At 40.1% G+C, this 20755-nt stretch overlaps 1 protein-coding gene across 7 annotated transcripts in view; it reads right to left on the reverse strand.

Moving 5' to 3' along the window:
• RAPGEF4 (Rap guanine nucleotide exchange factor 4) overlaps positions 1-20755 on the reverse strand; it is a 330697-nt gene that overhangs the window by 36005 nt on the left and 273937 nt on the right. For all 7 annotated transcript variants that reach the window (XM_027557478.1, XM_027557487.1, XM_027557494.1 and 4 more), the window contains 3 exons: positions 18808-18886; positions 2533-2683; positions 712-800 (listed from right to left, as the gene is read on the reverse strand). In XM_027557478.1, the coding sequence (XP_027413279.1) occupies positions 712-800; positions 2533-2683; positions 18808-18886 (319 nt within the window). The remainder of the gene's footprint in view (positions 1-711; positions 801-2532; positions 2684-18807; positions 18887-20755) is intronic.

A 20755-nucleotide genomic window follows, 5' to 3' on the forward strand; every position in this document is an offset into this window, starting at 1 on the left:
CTACGAGAAACAGAGAAAGCACATTATTTAATACTGTTGGTACTATTAAATGGTTTCATTTGTATATAACTTTAATCTTGTGTTAGAAATGAAATCACAGCATCCCTTCAGGGGGCAATTTGAGCCTCCTTATTTCAACACCAAGAGGCCAAAGCACAGAGGGGACAGCTAAGAGATCAGCTTTTGTCCCAGGCAGATCCCTGGTCTAAGTGAGGCTAAAAGCCTGGATTACTCACTCTCAAAGTCTATCTAGGAGCCAGTATTTAATCAGTGGCTCAAAGGACAGCATGTGCAAACCTGTGTTTCCACTTAGAGGACACGAGTATTCACCATTAACAGCTTTGGCAGCGTAACGCGAATTTCCCAGGTAAGTAATTCTCTTCAAACTTTGCTTAAATTCCACTGACCACTGTGGTGTTGGATTCCCTGCCTTGAACCAAAGGGACCCAGGTTTATTGAGTCAGACGTTCAAGGAGGATCTCTGGCTCCCCAGGCTTTCTCTGGGCAGCTGTCCGGTGCAGAAGGCAGCTGAGCAGATTCTCCACCCTTTTGTTCATCTGGCCTGACTGCACCCCCTCGCCTGAGGCCCACACCACTCAAATCAGCTTTCACCCTTTGTGGGGACAAAGGACTTTTTGGATGATGATGTGATTGAGAGTCAGCAGACACTTACTTGGTGAAAGCTCACCCCAAAGCCAAGCCCTTCCTTACATTTGCTTGACAATCTTCTCCAGCTCAGGCAGTTGCTCCTTGAGGGCGGCAAGCATCCGGGCATCATCTGATACAGACACATAAAACTCCTGTAATTGGCAAAGGTCACAGGCTTTTAACAAGAACTGCAAAAGGTACGTAATTCTGCAAAGAGCAACAAAGACATGTCCCTATGTCATCTGCCTCACTAGCATCTCCAGACCATGGTTTCATGGACTAGGGACAAATAAGAAAATGTTACAGCATGTCTAAATTCAACATGGCAAGTGAGGAAAAAATTGTGGAAACTGATGGTACTGATGCATGCGTTCCATTGTGAGTATAATTAATGCCACTGAATTGTACACTTAAGAATGATTAAAATAGCAAGTTTTATGATTGCTGTGTTCTACCACAATAAACAAATTTAAAAAATTTAAATCGCAAATGAAGTGTTTATATGATATTTATACAGAAGGCAAAGCAACGCAGTATTCTGGAATGGGTTATTTTATGGTCTTTAAGAGCACTTCTTTCACCTTAATCTTTTTTTCAGGGGAATTTTAATATTTATTTTGAATATTATTTTAGTATTTGTTGTTTATTTAATATTTACTACTAGTTGTGGTTAACTGTTGGTGGTAAAAGTACAGCCATGGTTTTCAGCACTGCACTGAAGTTTTGTGGAGTTTATGTCACTAACTCAGGACTCTTCACTGATGTCCTGCGATGGTTCCACCCACTGAGCAGCAGAGTCCCTGCCCTGCTTTGTGCAGGGGGCAGTGGGCTCCCCAGCAGAAGCCGAGAGCTCTGGCAGCAGCAGCATCACCATCATTCTGACTCATCTGCAAAGTGGTCCTTTACTCGAAGCAATGGGTAGAAGCCATAACCCAATGACCCAAGTGACTATTATTCCTATACATCTTCAAAATCTTTCATTCCATAGTCTTGAGGGACTCTCATTATCCACCTTTCCTCCCAGCCTCATTTCTCTGCCTGCCAAATGATATGACTAAGAAGGAGTGAGTGGGGATGTTTCTTTTGGATAATTCATTCTTAAACAGACAGACTGATAAAGCTTGAAACAGAAATCATGTTGCCTTTCGCCTGCACAGAAGTAAGGTCCTCATCTCAGTTTCTGAGGACAGAGTGAATCATTAAGGATTAAATGCTCAGGTCACTGTTGTAACGTGGGCTGGAGTCATGGGAAGGAAAAGGAAGTTCAGCTTAAATCAGTGTTTACAAAGTAAATCATGGCCCTTCAGAACCACTTCGTGGACCTAAGAATTCTTTAATAAAGTTATCTGCTCCACTGTACTCAAAAGCATCACCATTTGATCTAGTAATCCCACTTCTAGGAATAGAACCAAAAATAGACCTATTTGTACAAAAATGTTCATTATGCTCTTCTAGGAAAGTAAAAATGGAAATGATATATTCAACAATATGGGAAGAAATAAATATATCTGTGGCATAGCTACTCAAAGGCCATCAGAAAATTTTATTAGACTCTACTGACATAGAAAAATCCTTACATAAAGTAGAAAAGGCATCCTGTGAAATGATGGGTACTATGTTGATTATAACTACAGAAAATATAACAAAGAAAGCAAATAAATGAAAATACATCGGAATGCTACTACCAGTTACTGAATTAGACTGGCAGGATAATGGATGATGCTTTTCTTTATACTTTTCTGATAGTACCTTTCTGATGAATGAACATGTTAACGAAGTCTAGAATTTGCGCTTACTCTGTCTCTAGGGAAGCTGCCATGCCTGTGGGTGGTCCCTGTATTGTAGGACAAAGACACACTCTTGGAAGGGATGATCCCCACCTACCTCCAGGAAAGCCATGGCCACGTCATCCTCTTGTAGGATGTCTCCATACATGGCAGCCCACTGCAAAACCAGGCGGATGACTCGCCTCTTGTTGTTGAGGGCATAATCCATTTTCTCTTGTTCTGTACCTTGCGAAGGCTGTGCATGGTAAGTACCAAGGAGTCAAGGAAGAACATTTAGCCATTTCCCTGTGCTACAAGCAGAGGTAGAATGACAGATCCCAGCTCCAGGAAGGCCTTTTGGACTGATGGAATTTCTTCCTTAGGCCCTCAAGAAAAGCCCCACCTGCCAAAAGTTCTGGACCAAATGCATACAAACCCAGCAGACTTTGCCTTGATAGTAGCCCAAAGAGTTAGACGTGCACGGCTCTACTGGACTTGTGTGTTGATAAGGATTCTCGTTGCGCCTAGCTTTGGCTCCCATCACACTCCGTGCCTGCCCCTTGCACTGCCTTCACCTCTGTGGGTGGTAACGCTTCCTGCCGTTGGGCCTCACCAACTCTCTTTGGCTCCCACAATTCTGGACACATCTCTATATTATATGCACTTCAGTCAAACCCTTACAAGTGGGTATCTGGTCCTGGAACTGTGACTGATATAAAAAGTACATGGGAAGGAAGTGAGGCTGAAGATAGATAAACTCACTGAGGGTTGAGATGAGGAAACTTTCCTGCTATATCCATCTTCCGGTGAGGGACTCAGACACACTTTTTATGCATGCTTTCTTCTCTTGTTTAGAGCCATAATTTAATTCACATTGGCTTTTCATGCATGAATGGCTAGTCATCCTAACTATAAACTCTTTGAGGCTAGGTTAATACATTATTCTTCTTATATTCTAAACCATGCCCAGCACACTGATGCTTACATGGAAATTTTACCCATTAATACGACAGATACTTGATAGAATGTCTACTCTCTGTGTCTTGTGAAGGTCCCTGCTCTGTTTACATTCTTCTGTGGATTATAGTAGAGAGAACAGAATATGTGATCCAGAAAGAGTTTAGATTAGACATACCATTCCCTTTTCAGTGATTTATAGTAGTTCATATTATAGACAATTCATTCATAAAACAATCTCCTCTTTTTAACTGACACTTGCACACAGAGTACCTCAGTTAAGCCCTACTTTATAGTCTTGTGATGAAAGACATTGTGCTTTTTCTACAAGTTAGCAAACTTGACAGTAAAGGAGTGTAAACGACCAAGATTACATTGTGAGTTTTAAGTCCAAGACTGGTTTTAAATCCAAGACTCCTCATTCCAACTAGCTTAGTCCCCATTACACAATATCGCCATGCCTCATACCTGGCTACAAGACTGAGCATGTCCTAGCTTACAACCATGACTTAAAAGAAAACTGTCCCGTGGCCGTGCTATACTTGGGAGCTAAACCAGTCAAGGGCCTTTTCTAAAGGGACTATAAATAATGATCAAGGTAAATGACAGAATCTTAAAGCAAAGGTTTACTGCATGTAAATGGCTTGCAAAATGGCTTTCATAAATTGAGCATGGGATTCACAAAAAAAGAAAATTGCTCAACCTGTATTGCTACAATTCTTTGAGCTTACAATAAAACAGGGAAGAATGTGAAAATTATTTCGTTTCTGATTAACCCTTTGATCTCTTGCCAGTAGGCACACATAACTCAGTTTTTCTTTCCAAAGAATTGTAATGCTGGCCATTACTAAGACTTTTTCGAGTACCCTGCAGTATAGTCAGGCACGTGGTGGGTACCAAATGGGTAATTGGCTGATTGAAAACCATGTATTCGTTCATCTACAAATCAGTAAGAGAGAGAGAGACTCTTTTCTACTTGTATGAGGCTGAAATGTTTGAAATATCAAAATGATAGCAAGATGATATAATTCTAACTTTCTAGGTTACCTTGACTTGGATCAAGAAAGCAACACAAACCCCTGTGTACTGGATCCAGAAACATCAGCTGCACACCTGTGGCTAACCTAGAGGGCTTTAGTGTAGAATGCCTAAATTGTCATTGTCTCTGTGGGTCAGGCAAAGATTCTTCTTGTCTTCTCTCTTGCTGGGGAAATCTGTCTTTTGTCTACAGTAAAAGATAGAAGAAAACAACTGGAAGGATTAACATGTTTAACACCGCAAATGTGTGTAGAGCATTACAGTTTATAAGAAATATGTTGTGTGCTTACATGGTCATGTAATGCTCTCCACAAACCGGAAGGGTAAATATTTACAGATGAGGAGACTGAGGGTCAGAGAGGACTTAGCCCAAGGTTGCTCAGTGAGTAAATGGCAGGGCTTACAAATCCAGACAGGGGCTCTTTCCATTATCACCACCCTCATGGCCCAAACAGTGGCTCTAGTGACTCCACACTAGTGCTCAGGTTCATGAAATTATTAGGAGTAATTGCATCTGGGAAGCAAAAATCCTAACAGGAGAGATTTCTCCTCCTCTCTCTTTTCCTTCTCTCTCCCTTCCTTAATTTTTTGTTGAAGCTCCTAGGTTTCTAGAGATGACTCAGCCGATCCAATCCTGAAACCAAGGGCTGACTGCCTGCCTCTCTTCACGTATACTCCATAGCCTCCTGGAGCTAGAATTGACTGAATCCAGTGGGACCAGGAAGAGGCTTTCCCTTTTTTCTTGTGAAAGTTACATATGTTTGCCTCTGGAAATAAACAAAAGGAAGCACTGATTTGTTTCACCAAGTCTTACCTTTCCTCTTTCAGGTATATATTTAACTAAGATGGGATGGGAGTTAATAGCACTTTCATAGCTGAATCCAAGTATGTGCTCAAGGATTTGGCCCCTCCACAGACAACATACCCTTCTATTCATCAACAGTCTGCTGAACCAGATTCTCAGGGGACACAGACAGGACTTTACATGTAATTGATTAGATGGTTACAGGTGAGGTACTAGGGCTTCTGTTTATCCCCATAACAATCTATCCAGATGTTTAGAACATTAATGTGATTTTTAGATTTTATTTAACTCCTACAAAAAACAAGTGGAGAGAGAAAAAACTACATTCCCTTCAGACAGTAATCAGAAGAATAAAGAACATCTCACCAGGCCCCTTGTCTCAATATGATGTCAGAAATGCACCCTAACGAGTAACATTTCAAATAATATGTTCATAAATTCACATACATCTGAAAGGCTCCAGAAACCATTATTTTTGTGGCTAAAGTTGGAGTAATAATGTGTTAACCATTTGATGGAGAAAGTCCAATGTAGAATAAAAATCTGAGTCTTCTCCAGCACAAATAGTAGCTTAAAAGGATCATTAATGCATACCACACACATTTTTAACATATGAAGGACACTATTGAAGATACATACTTAGTTAATGTCTATTTCAAGAGTGGATTCAGTTCAGTTCAGTTCAGTCACTCAGTCATGTCTGACTCTTTGCGTCTCCATGAATCTCAGCACGCCAGGCCTCCCTGTCCATCACCAACTCCCAGAGTTCACTCAGACTCACGTCCATCGAATCAGTGATGCCATCCAGCTATCTCATCCTCTGTCGTCCCCTTCTTCTCCTGCCCCCAATGCCTCCCAGCATCAGAGTCTTTTCCAATGAGGCAACTCTTCGCATGAGGTGGCCAAAGTACTGGAGTTTCAGCTTTAGCATCATTCCTTCCAAAGAAATCCCAGGGCTGATCTCCTTCAGAATGGACTGGTTGGATCTCCTTGCAGTCCAAGGGACTCTCAAGAGTCTTCTCCAACACCACAGTTCAAAAGCATCAATTCTTCGGCGCTCAGCCTTCTTCACAGTCCAACTCTCACATCCATACATGACCACAGGAAAAACCATAGCCTTGACTAGACAGACCTTTGTTGGCAAAGTAATGTCTCTGCTTTTGAATATGCTATCTAGGTTGGTCATAACTTTCCTTCCAAGGAGTAAGCGTCTTTTAATTTTATGGCTGCAGTCACCACCTGCAGTGATTTTGGAGCCCAAAAAAATAAAGTCTGACACTGTTTCCACTGTTTCCCCATCTATTTCCCATGAAGTGATGGGACCAGATGCCATGATCTTAGTTTTCTGAATGTTGAGCTTTAAGCCAACTTTTTCCCTCTCCACTTTCACTTTCATCAAGAGGCTTTTGAGTTCCTCTTCACTTTGTGCCATAAGGGTGGTGTCATCTGCATATCTGAGGTTATTGCTATTTCTCCCGGCAATCTTGATTCCAGCTTGTGCTTCTTCCAGTCCAGCGTTTCTCATGATGTACTCTGCATAGAAGTTAAATAAGCAGGGTGACAATATACAGCCTTGACGTACTCCTTTTCCTATTGGAACCAGTCTGTTGTTCCATGTCCAGTTCTAACTGTTGCTTCCTGACCTGCATACAAATTTCTCAAGAGGCAGGTCAGGTGGGCTGGTATTCCCATCTCTTTCAGAATTTTCCACAGTTTATTGTGATCCACACAGTCAAAGGCTTTGGCATAGTCAATAAAGCAGAAATAGATGTTTTTCTGGAACTCTCTTGCTTTATCCATGATCCAGCAGATGTTGGCAATTTGATCTCTGGTTCCTCTGCCTTTTCTAAAACGAGCTTGAACATCAGGAAGTTTACGGTTCACATATTGCTGAAGCCTGGCTTGGAGAACTTTGAGCATTGCTTTCCTAGCATGTGAGATGAGTGCAATTGTGCGGTAGTTTGAGCATTCTTTGGCATTGCCTTTCTTTGGGATTGTAATGAAAACTGACCTTTTCCAGTCCTGTGGCCACTGCTGAGTTTTCCAAATTTGCTCGCATATTGAGTGTAGCACTTTCACAGCATCATCTTTCAGGATTTGAAATAGCTCAACTGGAATTCCATCACCTCCACTAGCTTTGTTCATAGTGATGCTAACAGTGGATTAGTAAAGAATATAAAATATATGATAATCTAATGATTTATTATCAAGAAAGTACATGTATAGAATAAGAATAAGGTCATGGCTCATAATATCGTGACAGCTGGTTTCTGTTAAGAACCAATATGGCTACTCGAATTCATGGGTAAAAGAGTCACAGAAAGATAATATGGTTCTGGTATCTGATTCTCGTACCTCATAAAGTGCTAGGTTAAAGTCTGTAAGAGATTCTGGAATTATTCCTTGAATTGTTATTTTCAACACAATTAAGAAAAAGCCAGAATAGTCAAATTGGCCACCTCATATACTAAGGTGATTTCAGATGATTCACAGAATCAAAGAATCTGAGTTGTAAAAGTCCTTTGATTTTTGTCTCCTTTAACTCTATCATTTTATCATTTTTAAATATAAATTTATTTATTGTAATTGGAGGCTAATTACTTTACAGTATTGTATTGGTTTTTCCATACATCAACATGAATCAGCCATGGGTGTACATGTGTTCCCCATCCCGAACCCCCGTCTCCCCTCCCTCCTCCCTCCATATACCATCCCTCTGGGTCATCCCAGTGCACCAGCCCCAAGCATCCTGTATCATGCATCGAACCTGGACTGGTGATTCATTTCACATATGATATTATACATGTTTCAATGCCATTCTCCAAAATCATCCCACCCTTGCCTCTCCCACAGAGTCCAAAAAACTGTTCTATACATCTGTGTCTCTTTTGCTGTCTCGCATACAGGGTTATCGTTTCCATCTTTCTAAATTCCATATATATGCATTAGTATACTGTATTGGTGCTTTTCTTTCTGGCTTACTTCATTCTGTATAATAGGCTCCAGTTTCATCCACCTCATTAGAACTGATTCAAATGTATTCTTTTTAATGGCTGAATAATACTCCATTGTGTATATGTACCACAGCTTTCTTATCCATTCGTCTGCTGATGGACATCTAGGTTGCTTCCATGTCCTGGCTATTATAAACAGTGCTGCGATGAACATTGGGGTACACGTGTCTCTTTCCCTTCTGGTTTCCTCAGTGTGTATGCCCAGCAGTGGGATTGCTGGATCATAAGGCAGTTCTATTTCCAGTTTTTTAAGGAATCTCCACACTGTTCTCCATAGTGGCTGTACTAGTTTGCATTCCCACCAACAGTGTAAGAGGGTTCCCTTTTCTCCACACCCTCTCCAGCATTTATTATTTGTAGACTTTTGGATAGCAGCCATTCTGACTGGCGTGAAATGGTACCTCATTGTGGTTTTGATTTGCATTTCTCTGATAATGAGTGATGTTGCAACTCCACCATTTTAGAGGCAAAGAAACATGTAGAGTGAGGTGAAGTGATTTTTCTGAAATTTATCAATGGAATTCTTAGAACTAGAACTCAGTTCTCTTACCTCCCTTTCCAGTACTCTGTTGACTTCTCTATGTTATTGTGTGTCTAATATTATTGTTTCTTTATCCAAACATACATTATGCAGCAGAATTAGGTGACTTAGCATTTTGTTGGATAATGGAAAAACCCATCTGAGATATAGAACCTATCCCCCAAAGCCCTCAAAGAAGACAAAGCACATATAAAAGATTAAGATTTAATGGTTGCAGCCTTTGCGATCTGAGAGCCAGGAAGGCAGGATCCCTAGGGTCTGAACTAGACCCTCTCTGCTATAGTTTTAACCACTTCTCTTGTCCAATGCCTGTTGCTTTAGAAAGCAGTGTTAAAATTACTGATGATTCAGATCCTAACTTGAGGTTTCTCATTATGGTAATAAGACCTTTCACCTCCAAGAGCATTAAATCAGAATCCTTCAGCAACACGATGGACCTACAGATTATTATATTAAGTGAAGTAAGTCAGACAGAGGAAGACAAATATATCACTTACATGTGGAATCTAAAAAAAAAATACAAACGATACAAATGATTTACATACAAAATTGAAACAGACCCACAGAAATAGCAAACAATCTTATGGTTACCAAAGGGGATAGAGGAATGGGGAGAGATAAATTAGGAGTTTGGGATTAATATATGTGTGTGTGTGTGTGTGTGTGTTTTGGTTGCTGAGTTGTGTCCGACTCTCTGTGACCCCATGGACTGTAGTTCACCAGGCTCCTCTGTCCATGGAATTCTCCAGGCAAGAATACTGGAGTAGGTTGCCATTCCTTCTCAAGGGGACCTTCCTGACCCAGGGATCAAACCACGGTCTCCCACATTGCAGACAGATTCTTTACCATCTGAGCCACCAGGGAAGCCCAACATATTCCCTGGTGGCTCAGATGGTAAAGCCCAACATATATATATATATATATATATATATATATATAACATAAATAAGACCTGGTGGCTCAGATGGTAAAGCCCAACATATATATATAGATAGATAGATATACATATATAATAAATAAGACCTATTATGTAGCACAGTGGAGAAGGCAATGGCACCCCACTCCAGCACTCTTGCCTGGAAAATCCCATGGACGGAGGAGCCTGGTGGGCTGCAATCCATGGGGTCGCTAGGAGTCGGACATGACTGAGTGACTTCACTTTCACTTTTCACTTTCATGCATTGGAGAAGGAAATGGCAACCCATTCCAGTGTTCTTGCCTGGAGAATCCCAGGGACGGGGGAGCCTGGTGGGCTGCCGTCTATGGGGTTGCACAGAGTCGGACACGACTGAAGCGACTTAGCAGCAGCAGCATGTAACACAGGGAAGCATATTCAACATCTATTAATAACCTATAATGGAAAAGTATATGAAAAAGAATATATATATATATATATATATATATATATAAAACATGCTGTGCTTAGTCACTTCAGTCATGTCTGACTCTGTGATTCTATGGACTGTAGCCCATCAGGCTCCTCTGCCCATGGAGTTCTGCCATGCCACATTGAACCCGTATTCTTTACCATCTGAGCCACCAGGGAAGCCCAAGAATAATGGAGTGGGTAGCCTATCCCTTCTCCAGGGGATCTTCCTGACCCAGGAATTGAGTAGCAGTCTCTTGCACTGCAGGCAGATTCATTACCAGCTGAACTACCAGGGAAGCCTGTATATATGTGTGTGTGTGTGTATATATATATATATATATATATGAATCACTTTGCTCTACACTTGAAACTAAAACAATACTTTAATTAACTATTCTTCAAGAAGAAAAAAATGAAAAATACAAAAAATGGAATCCTTAAGAGCAGGAACCATGTCTTAAACTCTTCGTGAATCTCTGCATTTCCTAATAAAGGATTGGGCACATGAAACATAAAAAGCCTTGAATGTTTACCTTAAACTATTCAATGACACTGTTTGGAGTGCTACATATAATAGTATTTTCTTATACTTCTCCCCCCTAACCCCAATCCACAGCTCTTTAAAGTGAAAGTCGCTCAGTTGTGTCTGATTCTTTGCGACCCCATGCACTATACAGTTCATGGAATTCTCCAGGCCAGAATACCTTCTCCAGGGGATCTTCCCAACCCAGGAATTGAACCCAGGTATCCTGCACTGCAGGCAGATTCTTTACCAGCTGAGCCACAGGGGAAGCTCTTTAAAGGGAAGCTCTTTAAAACTATCTAAATTACCTTTAATTCCATTTTGTTGAGATATTCAATACAAATCATAGATATATTCTAAATAACTTCATATTCAATGTCACCAGGTTAGGTCTACAACAAATACCAACTTCTGGTATATTTTTAAAATAGAATATTTCAGTTATTGGGTACTTAGTCTACAGGCCCACAGGCTTTTAGAATGACTAAATCTTCATTGAATCTGACCAACTCCTTTGACATCACAAAATCATGGATGAGGACAAACTGGATCTGTTTTCAGCGAGGTATTTGGGCTGGGACTCAGAAGAGGTGAAGGCCACAGAGCCTTTCTACCCCGCCAACAGCAGGTTTAATATTCCATTGAGTCATTTTCCTCATGCCGGCTCTGCTGTTCAAACACTATAATTATTTCATATATTTTTACCTAGTTATTATCTTACTCACCACAGGCACCTGTAATTTTTCTGTATTTTTTTTTTTTACTGCTCATTTACTTATTCTTAATTCAGCTAATAATGGTTCCACATATTAAAATTATCATGGGGAAAGTAAGTGAAAACCTCCTAGGATGTAGAGGCAGCAGATTCATTACAGCCTACAACAGGGAATAAAATATTATGTATACTTTTTGCAGTAAGTACATGCTAATTATGCAGCTATTTATAAAACACTTATCAACATTCAAACTGATACTCTTCAATGTTGTTGTTTTTTAAAACCCTGCTTTGCATGCAAGATCTCTGCTTGAAGCTGAAAACAAACTTTGGGGGTCATCTGCCCACTGACTCAACAAAGCTTTACTATATTCTTTACCTTATGCTATGTCCGTCTCGTGGTGTACAATCATTTGTTTATAGAGGGGCAATATTTATAAGGGGCTTTAAGGTTTATCATGTACTTTCACACACATAGCCTTATTTGATCTTCACAACAACCTGGTGAGGAGGGTAGGGCAGGTGTAATTACCCCTATTATACAGGCAGGGTTCAGAGAGGTTAAAGATAATTGCAAGGCATATAGCTTAAAGGATGTAGGTTTTAAACACGGGTCTCCTGACTTCAGAGCTCTTGTTCTTCCCACTGTATTATGGGCCTCTTTACTACCCAGCTTGCCTTTTGAAGCGCCTCCCCTCCCCCATCCTGAGCACTAAGTCTGTTCCTTCCTTGATGCAACGTGTGCTTGGGAACTCAAGTTCTGGAATTAGACCACCTGGGTTCATCTTGTGGCTTCCCCACTTTTCTGTGAGACCAGTCTCTCCATCAGTAAACTTCCTAGGATAGCTGTCGAGGAGGAGATGAGGCAATACTGGTGAACCATGCAGAATATATCTCAGACATACCAGCTGCTCAGTTAAAGGTTACTGATCATCAATATTATTACTGCTCTACCTCTGGAAATAATTCAGAATCTGGAAATGGATGGTTTTGGAATTCTTCACAAGACCTGGCATTCCTGGGTTGATCTCTGTTTGTGTGTACCTGTTAACTTGGAGCTCACAGAAGCTCTTCCTACTTCTTATTTTCTTGCTCAGAATTTTTTTTTTCTCACTGATTTTCAGAATTCTCTGTTTTTAGAAGTCTTTAGTTCTTGGCTATTTTTAGTTTTAGGCAGGGGCTTGTACTCATAGCAGAGCAGCTAGGACTTGGTCTAACGCAACACATTGCTTAGGTTCAAATACTGTCCCAACCCTTGTTTTTGTTGGTGTTCAGTCACCCAGTCGTATCCTACTCTTTGCAACCCCATGGACTGCAGCATGCCAGGCCTCCCTGTCCCTCATCATCTCCTGGAGTTTGCCCAAGTTCATGTTCGTTGCATCGGTGATGCTGTCCAGCCCTCTCATCCTCTGACGCCCTCTTCTTCTTCTGCCCTCCATCTTTCCCAGCAAGAGGGACTTTTCCGTTGAGTCATCTGTTCAGGTCAGATGACCAAAATACTGGAGTTTCAACTTCAGCATCAGTCGTTCCAAGGAGTATTCAGGGTTGATTTCCCTTAAGATTGACTGGTTTGATCTCCTTGCTGTCTTAAGGGACTTTCAGGAGTCTTCTCCAGCACCACAGTTTGAAGGCATGAATTCTTTGGTGTTCTGCCTTCTTTATAGTCCAGCTCTCACAATCGTAAGCAACCACTGGGAAGACCATAGCCTTGACTATATGGACCTTTGTCGGCAGAGTGATGTCTCTGCCTTTCAACACACTGTCTAGATTTGTCATTGCTTTCTTGCCAAGAAGCAATTGTCTTTTGATTTCATGGTTGCAGTCACCATTCGCAGTGATTTTGGAGCCTGAGAAGAGGAAATCTACCACTGCTTCCACCTTACCCCTTCTATTTGCCATGCAGTAATAGGGCTGGATGCCATGATCCTAGTTTTTTGTTTTTTGTTTTTTTTTAGTCTTAAGCCGGCTCTTTCACTCTCCTCCTTCACCCTCATCAAAAGACTCTTTAGTTCCTCTACACTTTCTGTCATTAGAGTGGTGTCATCCACATATCTGAGGTTGTTGATGTTTCTCCTGCCAATCTTGATTCCGGCTTATACTTCATCCAGCCCGGCATTTCTCATGGTGTGCTCAGCATACACTTTAAACCAAAAGGGTAACAGCAGAGAGCCCTGTTGTACTTCCTTCCTGACCATGAACCAGTCAGTTGTTCCATACAGGGTTCTAACTGTTGCTTCTTGACGCACATATGGGTTTCTCAGGAGACGGGTAAGATGGTCTGGTATTCCCATCTCTCTCAGAGTTTTGCACAGTCTGTCATGATCTACAACCCTTACTAGTAGGTAACTTGGAGCACATTATTCATCTGCTCAGTCTCACTTCCTTAATGCAAAAAGAGTACACATCTCCCAGTGTTAATATGAGGCTGAGAAAGATACATATAAAATATTTTGTAGAACATGTGATAATATAGTCATTTTCTTTGAAAGAGGATACTACGTTCATAGCATCATCAAACTAAGCCTTCTTATTTGAAATAAATTCTCAAATTGTATATCTGCAGGACTAAATTGCTCTCATAGTGACACAGAGATCAAACATTTTTTCAGAAACCAAGTAAGGGACTAGAATGATAAAATTTGGCTTCAACAGAATTGAAGCTGACAATTTTCCTTAGAAATGCAAAGAATATCCCTAAAAACATGGCTTTAAGAATCTGATACCCTTTTGTAAATCTTGGTTTACAAATTTTGGTTAGTGTTCCTCTTAGAGAATCCAAGTCAGCTTATAAAGAGAACATCCCCAGATCATATTCACAAAGAAATAAGAGATGGATACCCTGCCTTTTCAATAAGGAAACCTATTGTATTTACTCCGTATAAGGCAGTTTTAGCTAAGACTGAGTGTTCAGTAAGCATTTGTGGAATTATCTGAACAAAATGATGGTGTTTTATTTGCATATATTGATTTCAAAAGATCTACAGCATATACTGGTAGATGAAAGAACACATATTTTTACAAAGCATGTATAACATGATCTCACATACATAAGATTATACATGTATATAAGTTCTGAAAGATTTTTCATAATTCAACGGTGAGATATCAGGTGAACTTTGTTCTCTTTTTCTGTAAGTTGAATTTTTCACAGTGAGAATGTTCTATTTTTAGCGATGACCAAGCCATCTATATTCAGAGAAATGATATGAAAAAATTAATGGCAGAAAAATGGCTCTGTTTGTTTAGTAACAAAACATACATAATTATTTAGAGTATGACCCATCCTTATGTTTCAAAGCATATATCTAAATGTATAGGAAAAAAGACTGAAAGGCTACATATCAAAATGTTAACCACAGTAATACCTGGTAAGGTTATAAGGGGCAGGGGTTAATTTTCTTTTTAAAGACGAACAGAAAATTGAACTGTATTTTAAGTGCAGATTTTTAAAAGATTAAAGAAACTAGAGATGAAAAGTACAGAAATTGAACAAATATAATTTAAGAAACTCATTATAAAGCACTTGTATTCATCAGGCCAAATCATGTCCCAAGCATATCTAATGAATAGAGTCTCTCTCATTAGCACATAAAAGGCCTGAAATATTAATGTTAAACAGAGTTCTACCATCGTCTCCTATGCTAAAAGCAAAATTGGAGACGCACAATGTGGATTAAGGACAGAACAGACGCCAGTGGCTCAGAGCTCAAGTCTTTTCTGTACTAGTAATTACCTTTCTCTGAGCAAATCATAATTTTTCATTATCCTAGTTTATTGATTTGGAAAAAGAGCAGTGAAAATACTGACTTCTTCATAGGGCTGCTATGAAAAGTCACATATATTAATAAGTACTTTAAAAACACACAGCCAAATCAACGCACTTAATTTAAGTGCTTTAATGGAACGCAGTTAAGTATTTTACTATCCCTAAATCCCATAACAACATGGGTATTAGCCTACTTGTTCAGTTTTACATTCTAGCTCCCTGTCACATGAGGACATGATGCTAAACAGTTTATGTGTTATTTTTTTTTTTTCCTGACTGTTCATCTTCTATTTCTCCACTTTCTCCATTTTTCTTTATAGGCAGTCTCTGAAAATCTATTCAGTAAAGTGCTTTGCCTTCCTTTGACCAAGACGTCACCAGTCACCCGGGCTACTCCCAGGGATGTGGGAATGAGGCAAGGGCCCAGGAAGCTCAGCTGGTAAGAATCCACCTGCAGTGCAGGAGACCCCGTTTGACTCCTGGGTCGGGAAGATCCCCTAGAGAAGGGATAGGCTACTCACTCCAGTATTGTTGGGCTTCCCTGGTAGCTCAACTGGTAAAGCATCCACCTGTAATGTGTGAGACTTGGGTTCAATCCCTGGGTTGGGAAGATCCCCCAGAGGAGAGAACAGCTACCCACTTCAGTATTCTTGCCTGGAGAATTCCACGGACTTTAGCCCACCAGATTCCTCTGTCCATGGGGTTGCAAAGAGTTGGACTTGACTGAGCAACTTTCACTTTCACTTTAGTCTAGCAGCTGTTCCTTCGTTGCTGCCCCCAAGGTTCCTTTCTAAGGCCTGGGCTCTAAGGATTCCTTCCATTCTCTGAGTTACCCCATCCTTTTGATGAATTCCCTTATTGCTTAAGTCAGTTACGGTTTGTTAATGTTACTTATGATTGAAAAAGAAGCTTATGTAAGGAAGCTATATAGCATCTCTCTGGAGCCAAACACACTAGAAATTGAGTCCTTAGCATGGTTTAAACACACTTACACACACATGACCTTCAAAGTTACAGCCCTTTCCATTTGCTTGCCTGCAGCAGGATGTCTTCCTGGCCTCGCAGGCATTACAGGACAGTAATTCTTGTTTTATTCCCAGTATCTATAAGCTGAAACTCCAGTACTTTGGCCACCTCATGCGAAAAGTTGACTCATTGGAAAAGACCCTGATGCTGGGAGGGATTGGGGGCAGAAGGAGAAGGGGACGACAGAGGATGAGATGGCTGGATGGCATCACTGACTCGATGGACGTGAGTCTGAGTGAACTCTGGGAGTTGGTGATGGACAGGGAGGCCTGGCGTGCTGTAATTCATGGGGTCGCAAAGAGTCGGACACGACTGAGCAACTGAACTGAACTGAATTGAAGGACTGGACTTTAGCTGTCCTATATAGCCACCGCTAGTTACATGTGGCTATTTACATTTAAATTAACTGAAATTAAATAAAATTAACAATACAGTTCCTCAGTCATAGAACCCAATTTCAAGGCTAGTGGCTACTGGGCTGCACAGATACAGAACATATCCATCACTATAAAAAAAAAAATTCTATCAGACACTTTATTTGGTTTCAACAAATCAGGCCCACTTTTATTTTAGCCAACTGAAGCACAAATAAACATGTATCATGCAATAAATTTCCAAGAAATGTTTCGAAACTCTAAAGGATAAGCTTCTGGAAGAGTAAGTTGTGAAGGAAAAAAGTGCCACACCCCAGGCTTGGAATCCTAACACCTGGATAAATCCTAGTTCTGCCACTTGCCTTGGACATGTTTGTTTTTGAGGCTCAGAATTCTCACTTTTAAATAAAACTGACACTAACCCAATAAACTCCTATATGGATAAAGCGGTATAATATGGGTCAGTGGTGCCTGGCATGTAAAGGGTTGTTTCAAAACAGAACGGTTAAGAGAATCTGAGTTCTCATGGGGCAGGGTGTGAGGGGGGTGGCCTGAGGACTTAGGTAGTGTGGATGGTACCCAACCATCCTGACTGCCTCCATCTCTGAGAAAAGTTAGGACTGGACACCACAGGCCTCCCTTGACCCTACTGTCCACTTCTCCTGCCTTCGCCTCCCCTCCACGTCGTTACCCCCCACCTCTACACCGAGGCATGGCGCAAACTTTCCCTCTGGGATCTTCTACTTTCAATACAGAGGTCAACGCTGTGAATGTTCTCAATCAATTCTGAAGGAGAACAAACTAACAAGTGAAGAAATAAAAATCTGCAAAAAGACTATCAGCTTAGTATTTGGGGCTCTGAGCTGTCAAGATGATATAACTTGGCCCATGACCTTCCCTCACCCTTCGTTTGGTTTCATTTGCCTTAAGCTTATCAACATGCTAACTGTTGGGGAGAAAAAAGTCTACACTCAATGGTGGTTTTCATTTTTCCTTCCAAAAATCTCAAAGGTCTAATAATGATTACCATGTATGGAGGTAAAAGAGCACAGAGAGATCCTGAATGTGTTAATTTTACTTGAGAAAAACTGAATATGAGCCAGAAAGAATATATAATATATTTAAGTCTCATTAAACTGTCATTACTTGGAAAGATAGTTTCCAGGCAAATAAACACCCAAATCTCACTCTTGCAGCATTCTCTGAATAGCATATTCAACTCCAATCTCCTATTCTCACACCTTCTGTTGACTTCAAAGAGAATTATGAACAAGGAAATGAGAATCAGGTAGGGCAATTATAATTCTGAAAAAGGAAAACATGCCAACATTGATTGGATTGCTTAGAAAAAAAAGAAAGTTATTCTCCTTCCATATATTTAGCTGCTCAAAAAGGCCAAAGTGTTTGGGGGCCTGCATTTTTGCTGCTTTAAAAATAAAGCAGAATAGGAAAATACACTTTCACATTTCCCCAAAGTTGAGGGTTCCACTCATTAACAATATTCACTTCTTTTATTCAGCTTCTGTCTTCTGAATGTTCCCTCTGCCAGACACTGTGCACCAGCTGGTCAACTCAAGAGACCACTGAAATGCTGCCCCCCAAATAAGCTCAGGGTCAAGTTACCTAGAGGAAACGCCATTAGAATTTCAAGTTTTGTGTCCTTGACATAAGTCAATGGGATAATAATAAAAATAGCCACAAAGGGATAAATATCAGTATCTAGAGGATAGGGTTGACTATGATGAATGTGAAAGAAAAGTGGCCCCACAATTATATCCTGTATATATCTCAGCAGGTCCGTGGTCTGATTAAACTACAGCTTAGAGGGACATGAACAGATTACAGTCCATCCTGCCAGGCATCCTGACAGAGGTGCAAAGTCTGTCTCCAAGCCTAGGACGCGATCCCTAATAATACTCCCTAATAATATTTTCCATCATCACCTTCTGTAGTCTACCTCCCAGGCATGTATATTTCTCATCAGCATCACCTTCCTTAGGTAAATTGGCTCATGTTTCTCTACACAGGTAATAAGGAGAAAATCCTTAAAACACGGCGCATGAAAACCATGCCAAGGAGAGATCAGAAATCTGTGTGTGTAGGGGGTGGTGAGGCAGGGAAACTGCTGATGTTTCAGAGTTTGACAAGGGCAGAAAGCATAATTCTGCCCCAGTCATGACTTACCTTGAGAGCATGGGATGAAATAATGGCCTTAGACATGGGGGGTGTCGTCAAGGGAATAGAGTTTTCACAACAAAAGGATATTGGGCCACCAGAGCTGGGCAAAGCTGGGTATTTGGCATAAAAACACAGTGCATCATAACAAAGTCATTTAAAACAGAATCTGCAGGGGAGGAAAACAAAGCAGAAAAAGAAATTACATTCTTGTAGAAATGTTGAGGAAAGCAAGAGTATCTATTCGTTTGTTCTTGGCCAATGGTTATATGTTGGCTTGGGGTATTGTGGTTTTACTATATGAAGAAGCATGGCATATGAAAATAAAAAGATTAACAGAGCTTGAGATCAAAACTCAATTTCCTTAGGACAGTGGACAAAAAGTACAGTAAGTTTAAAAAGAGACAGACTTGTAATAATGGTACTGGTCACCTTAGCCACAATAAATGAAAATAAATAAATAAATAAATAAATATATATATATATATATATATATAATTTAAGAAACCACACACGGGCAGTACCATGTATGCAGAGTTAAGATATGGTCATTTCTTTGTCTATTTTACACCATCTGTCTTTTGTCAATGTCTATTTTCTTTATTTCTTTTCTACTTTCTATTTCTAGAAGGAGCAATAAAAGACGAAAGGGTGATAGGATTATGGAAAAAGGACATGATAAGAGCAGAGAACTGGTGAGGGAAACAAAAGCAGTTGAAAAGAAAAGAAAAACTGTGAGCAATAACTGAAGCAAAACAAAAGCTCTCTGGGAGATTAAAGTGGTATATGTCTTATATTTGAAGCCGTTTTGTAGATAGGTAAGCAGGGAGATGGCAAAAGAAATAAGGCAAGTCCGCCCAGATATGCTTCATTTTGAATCTGATGCTGGTTCTTCATTGCAAAGACAATATTATCCAAGCAACCTCAAGGGGAAAGCACGTAAAGGCAGATCTAAAAGCCTTAAGAGTACACGTGTTAAAGTTTCGGAATCCAAGATGCTACGGGGGTTTTCAATTAAAAAATGAACCACCATGGCTAAGATCTGTGAAACTCACATAAGTTTTCAAATAGAAAATGGTGAGAAATGCAAAAATTTTAACTATATATACTGAATTTCCAATGTCTGTGTTTTAAATTAACAAATATTATCAAAGTTGGAATCAGTGACTAAAGGTTTAATCATTACACTCATTAAAAAAACTGATAATTGTCATACAACATTATGTAAGTTTAAAGTACACAATGTATTGATTTGATACATGTATATATTGCAATCTGATTACCACCTTAGCTTTAGTTAATATCTCTGTCATGCCACACAATACTATTATACTTAAAAACAAAATGAGAAAAAAACTACAGGAAATGAAGTTCAGTATTAAAATATGATGAGAACTTAGTTCTAATGTCAAAAATGGAATGGTCAGGAGTCACAGCCTATGTGACAGCCATACCATGCACTGATTTCTGGGCTTCAAGTTTTTAAGAAGCAATCATCTAGTCCCCTCCTCTTTCAGAAGTGACTTTAAAAGGAAGAATATGTTTGTTCTTCATGGGTAGTAAAAGTCTTACAGATCTTTTCTTAGATACCATCATCTCTAATATACTAGAATGTTCCTTTTTGGTCAAAATCACTTTAGAGAAGATGCTGGTTTTTTGTATTATGCAATCACACATTCTGGGCAACAGTTAATCAGAGGGGAAAAATCTGCCGTATTTTTCCTGACCTCAGGTCCTAGAAATATGATTTATTTGAGGTTATGTTTGCTTCTTGGAAGTAAGCTATCCCCTTGTAACTGATCCCTTAAGGATTTCCTTTTTCAAGAAAAGATGTTAACCACATTCTCTTTGCTCAGACATCTTCAACCACTTCCTCATGCTTAGCTTCACATCTAACATACTTGAAGATCTGGACCCTAATTCCTAGGCCCCATCTTCTCTCTGACAGTTTGGTGTATATGACAGTCTAGCAAAGCCAGAGCATCCGGTCCTTCTTGTCTGTTTCTGGGTCAGCACTCATGTTGCCCCTTAGCATGAA

The sequence above is a fragment of the Bos indicus x Bos taurus genome, chromosome 2, assembly GCF_003369695.1.
Source record: "Bos indicus x Bos taurus breed Angus x Brahman F1 hybrid chromosome 2, Bos_hybrid_MaternalHap_v2.0, whole genome shotgun sequence".
In the NCBI taxonomy this organism is placed as follows: Eukaryota; Metazoa; Chordata; class Mammalia; order Artiodactyla; family Bovidae; genus Bos; species Bos indicus x Bos taurus.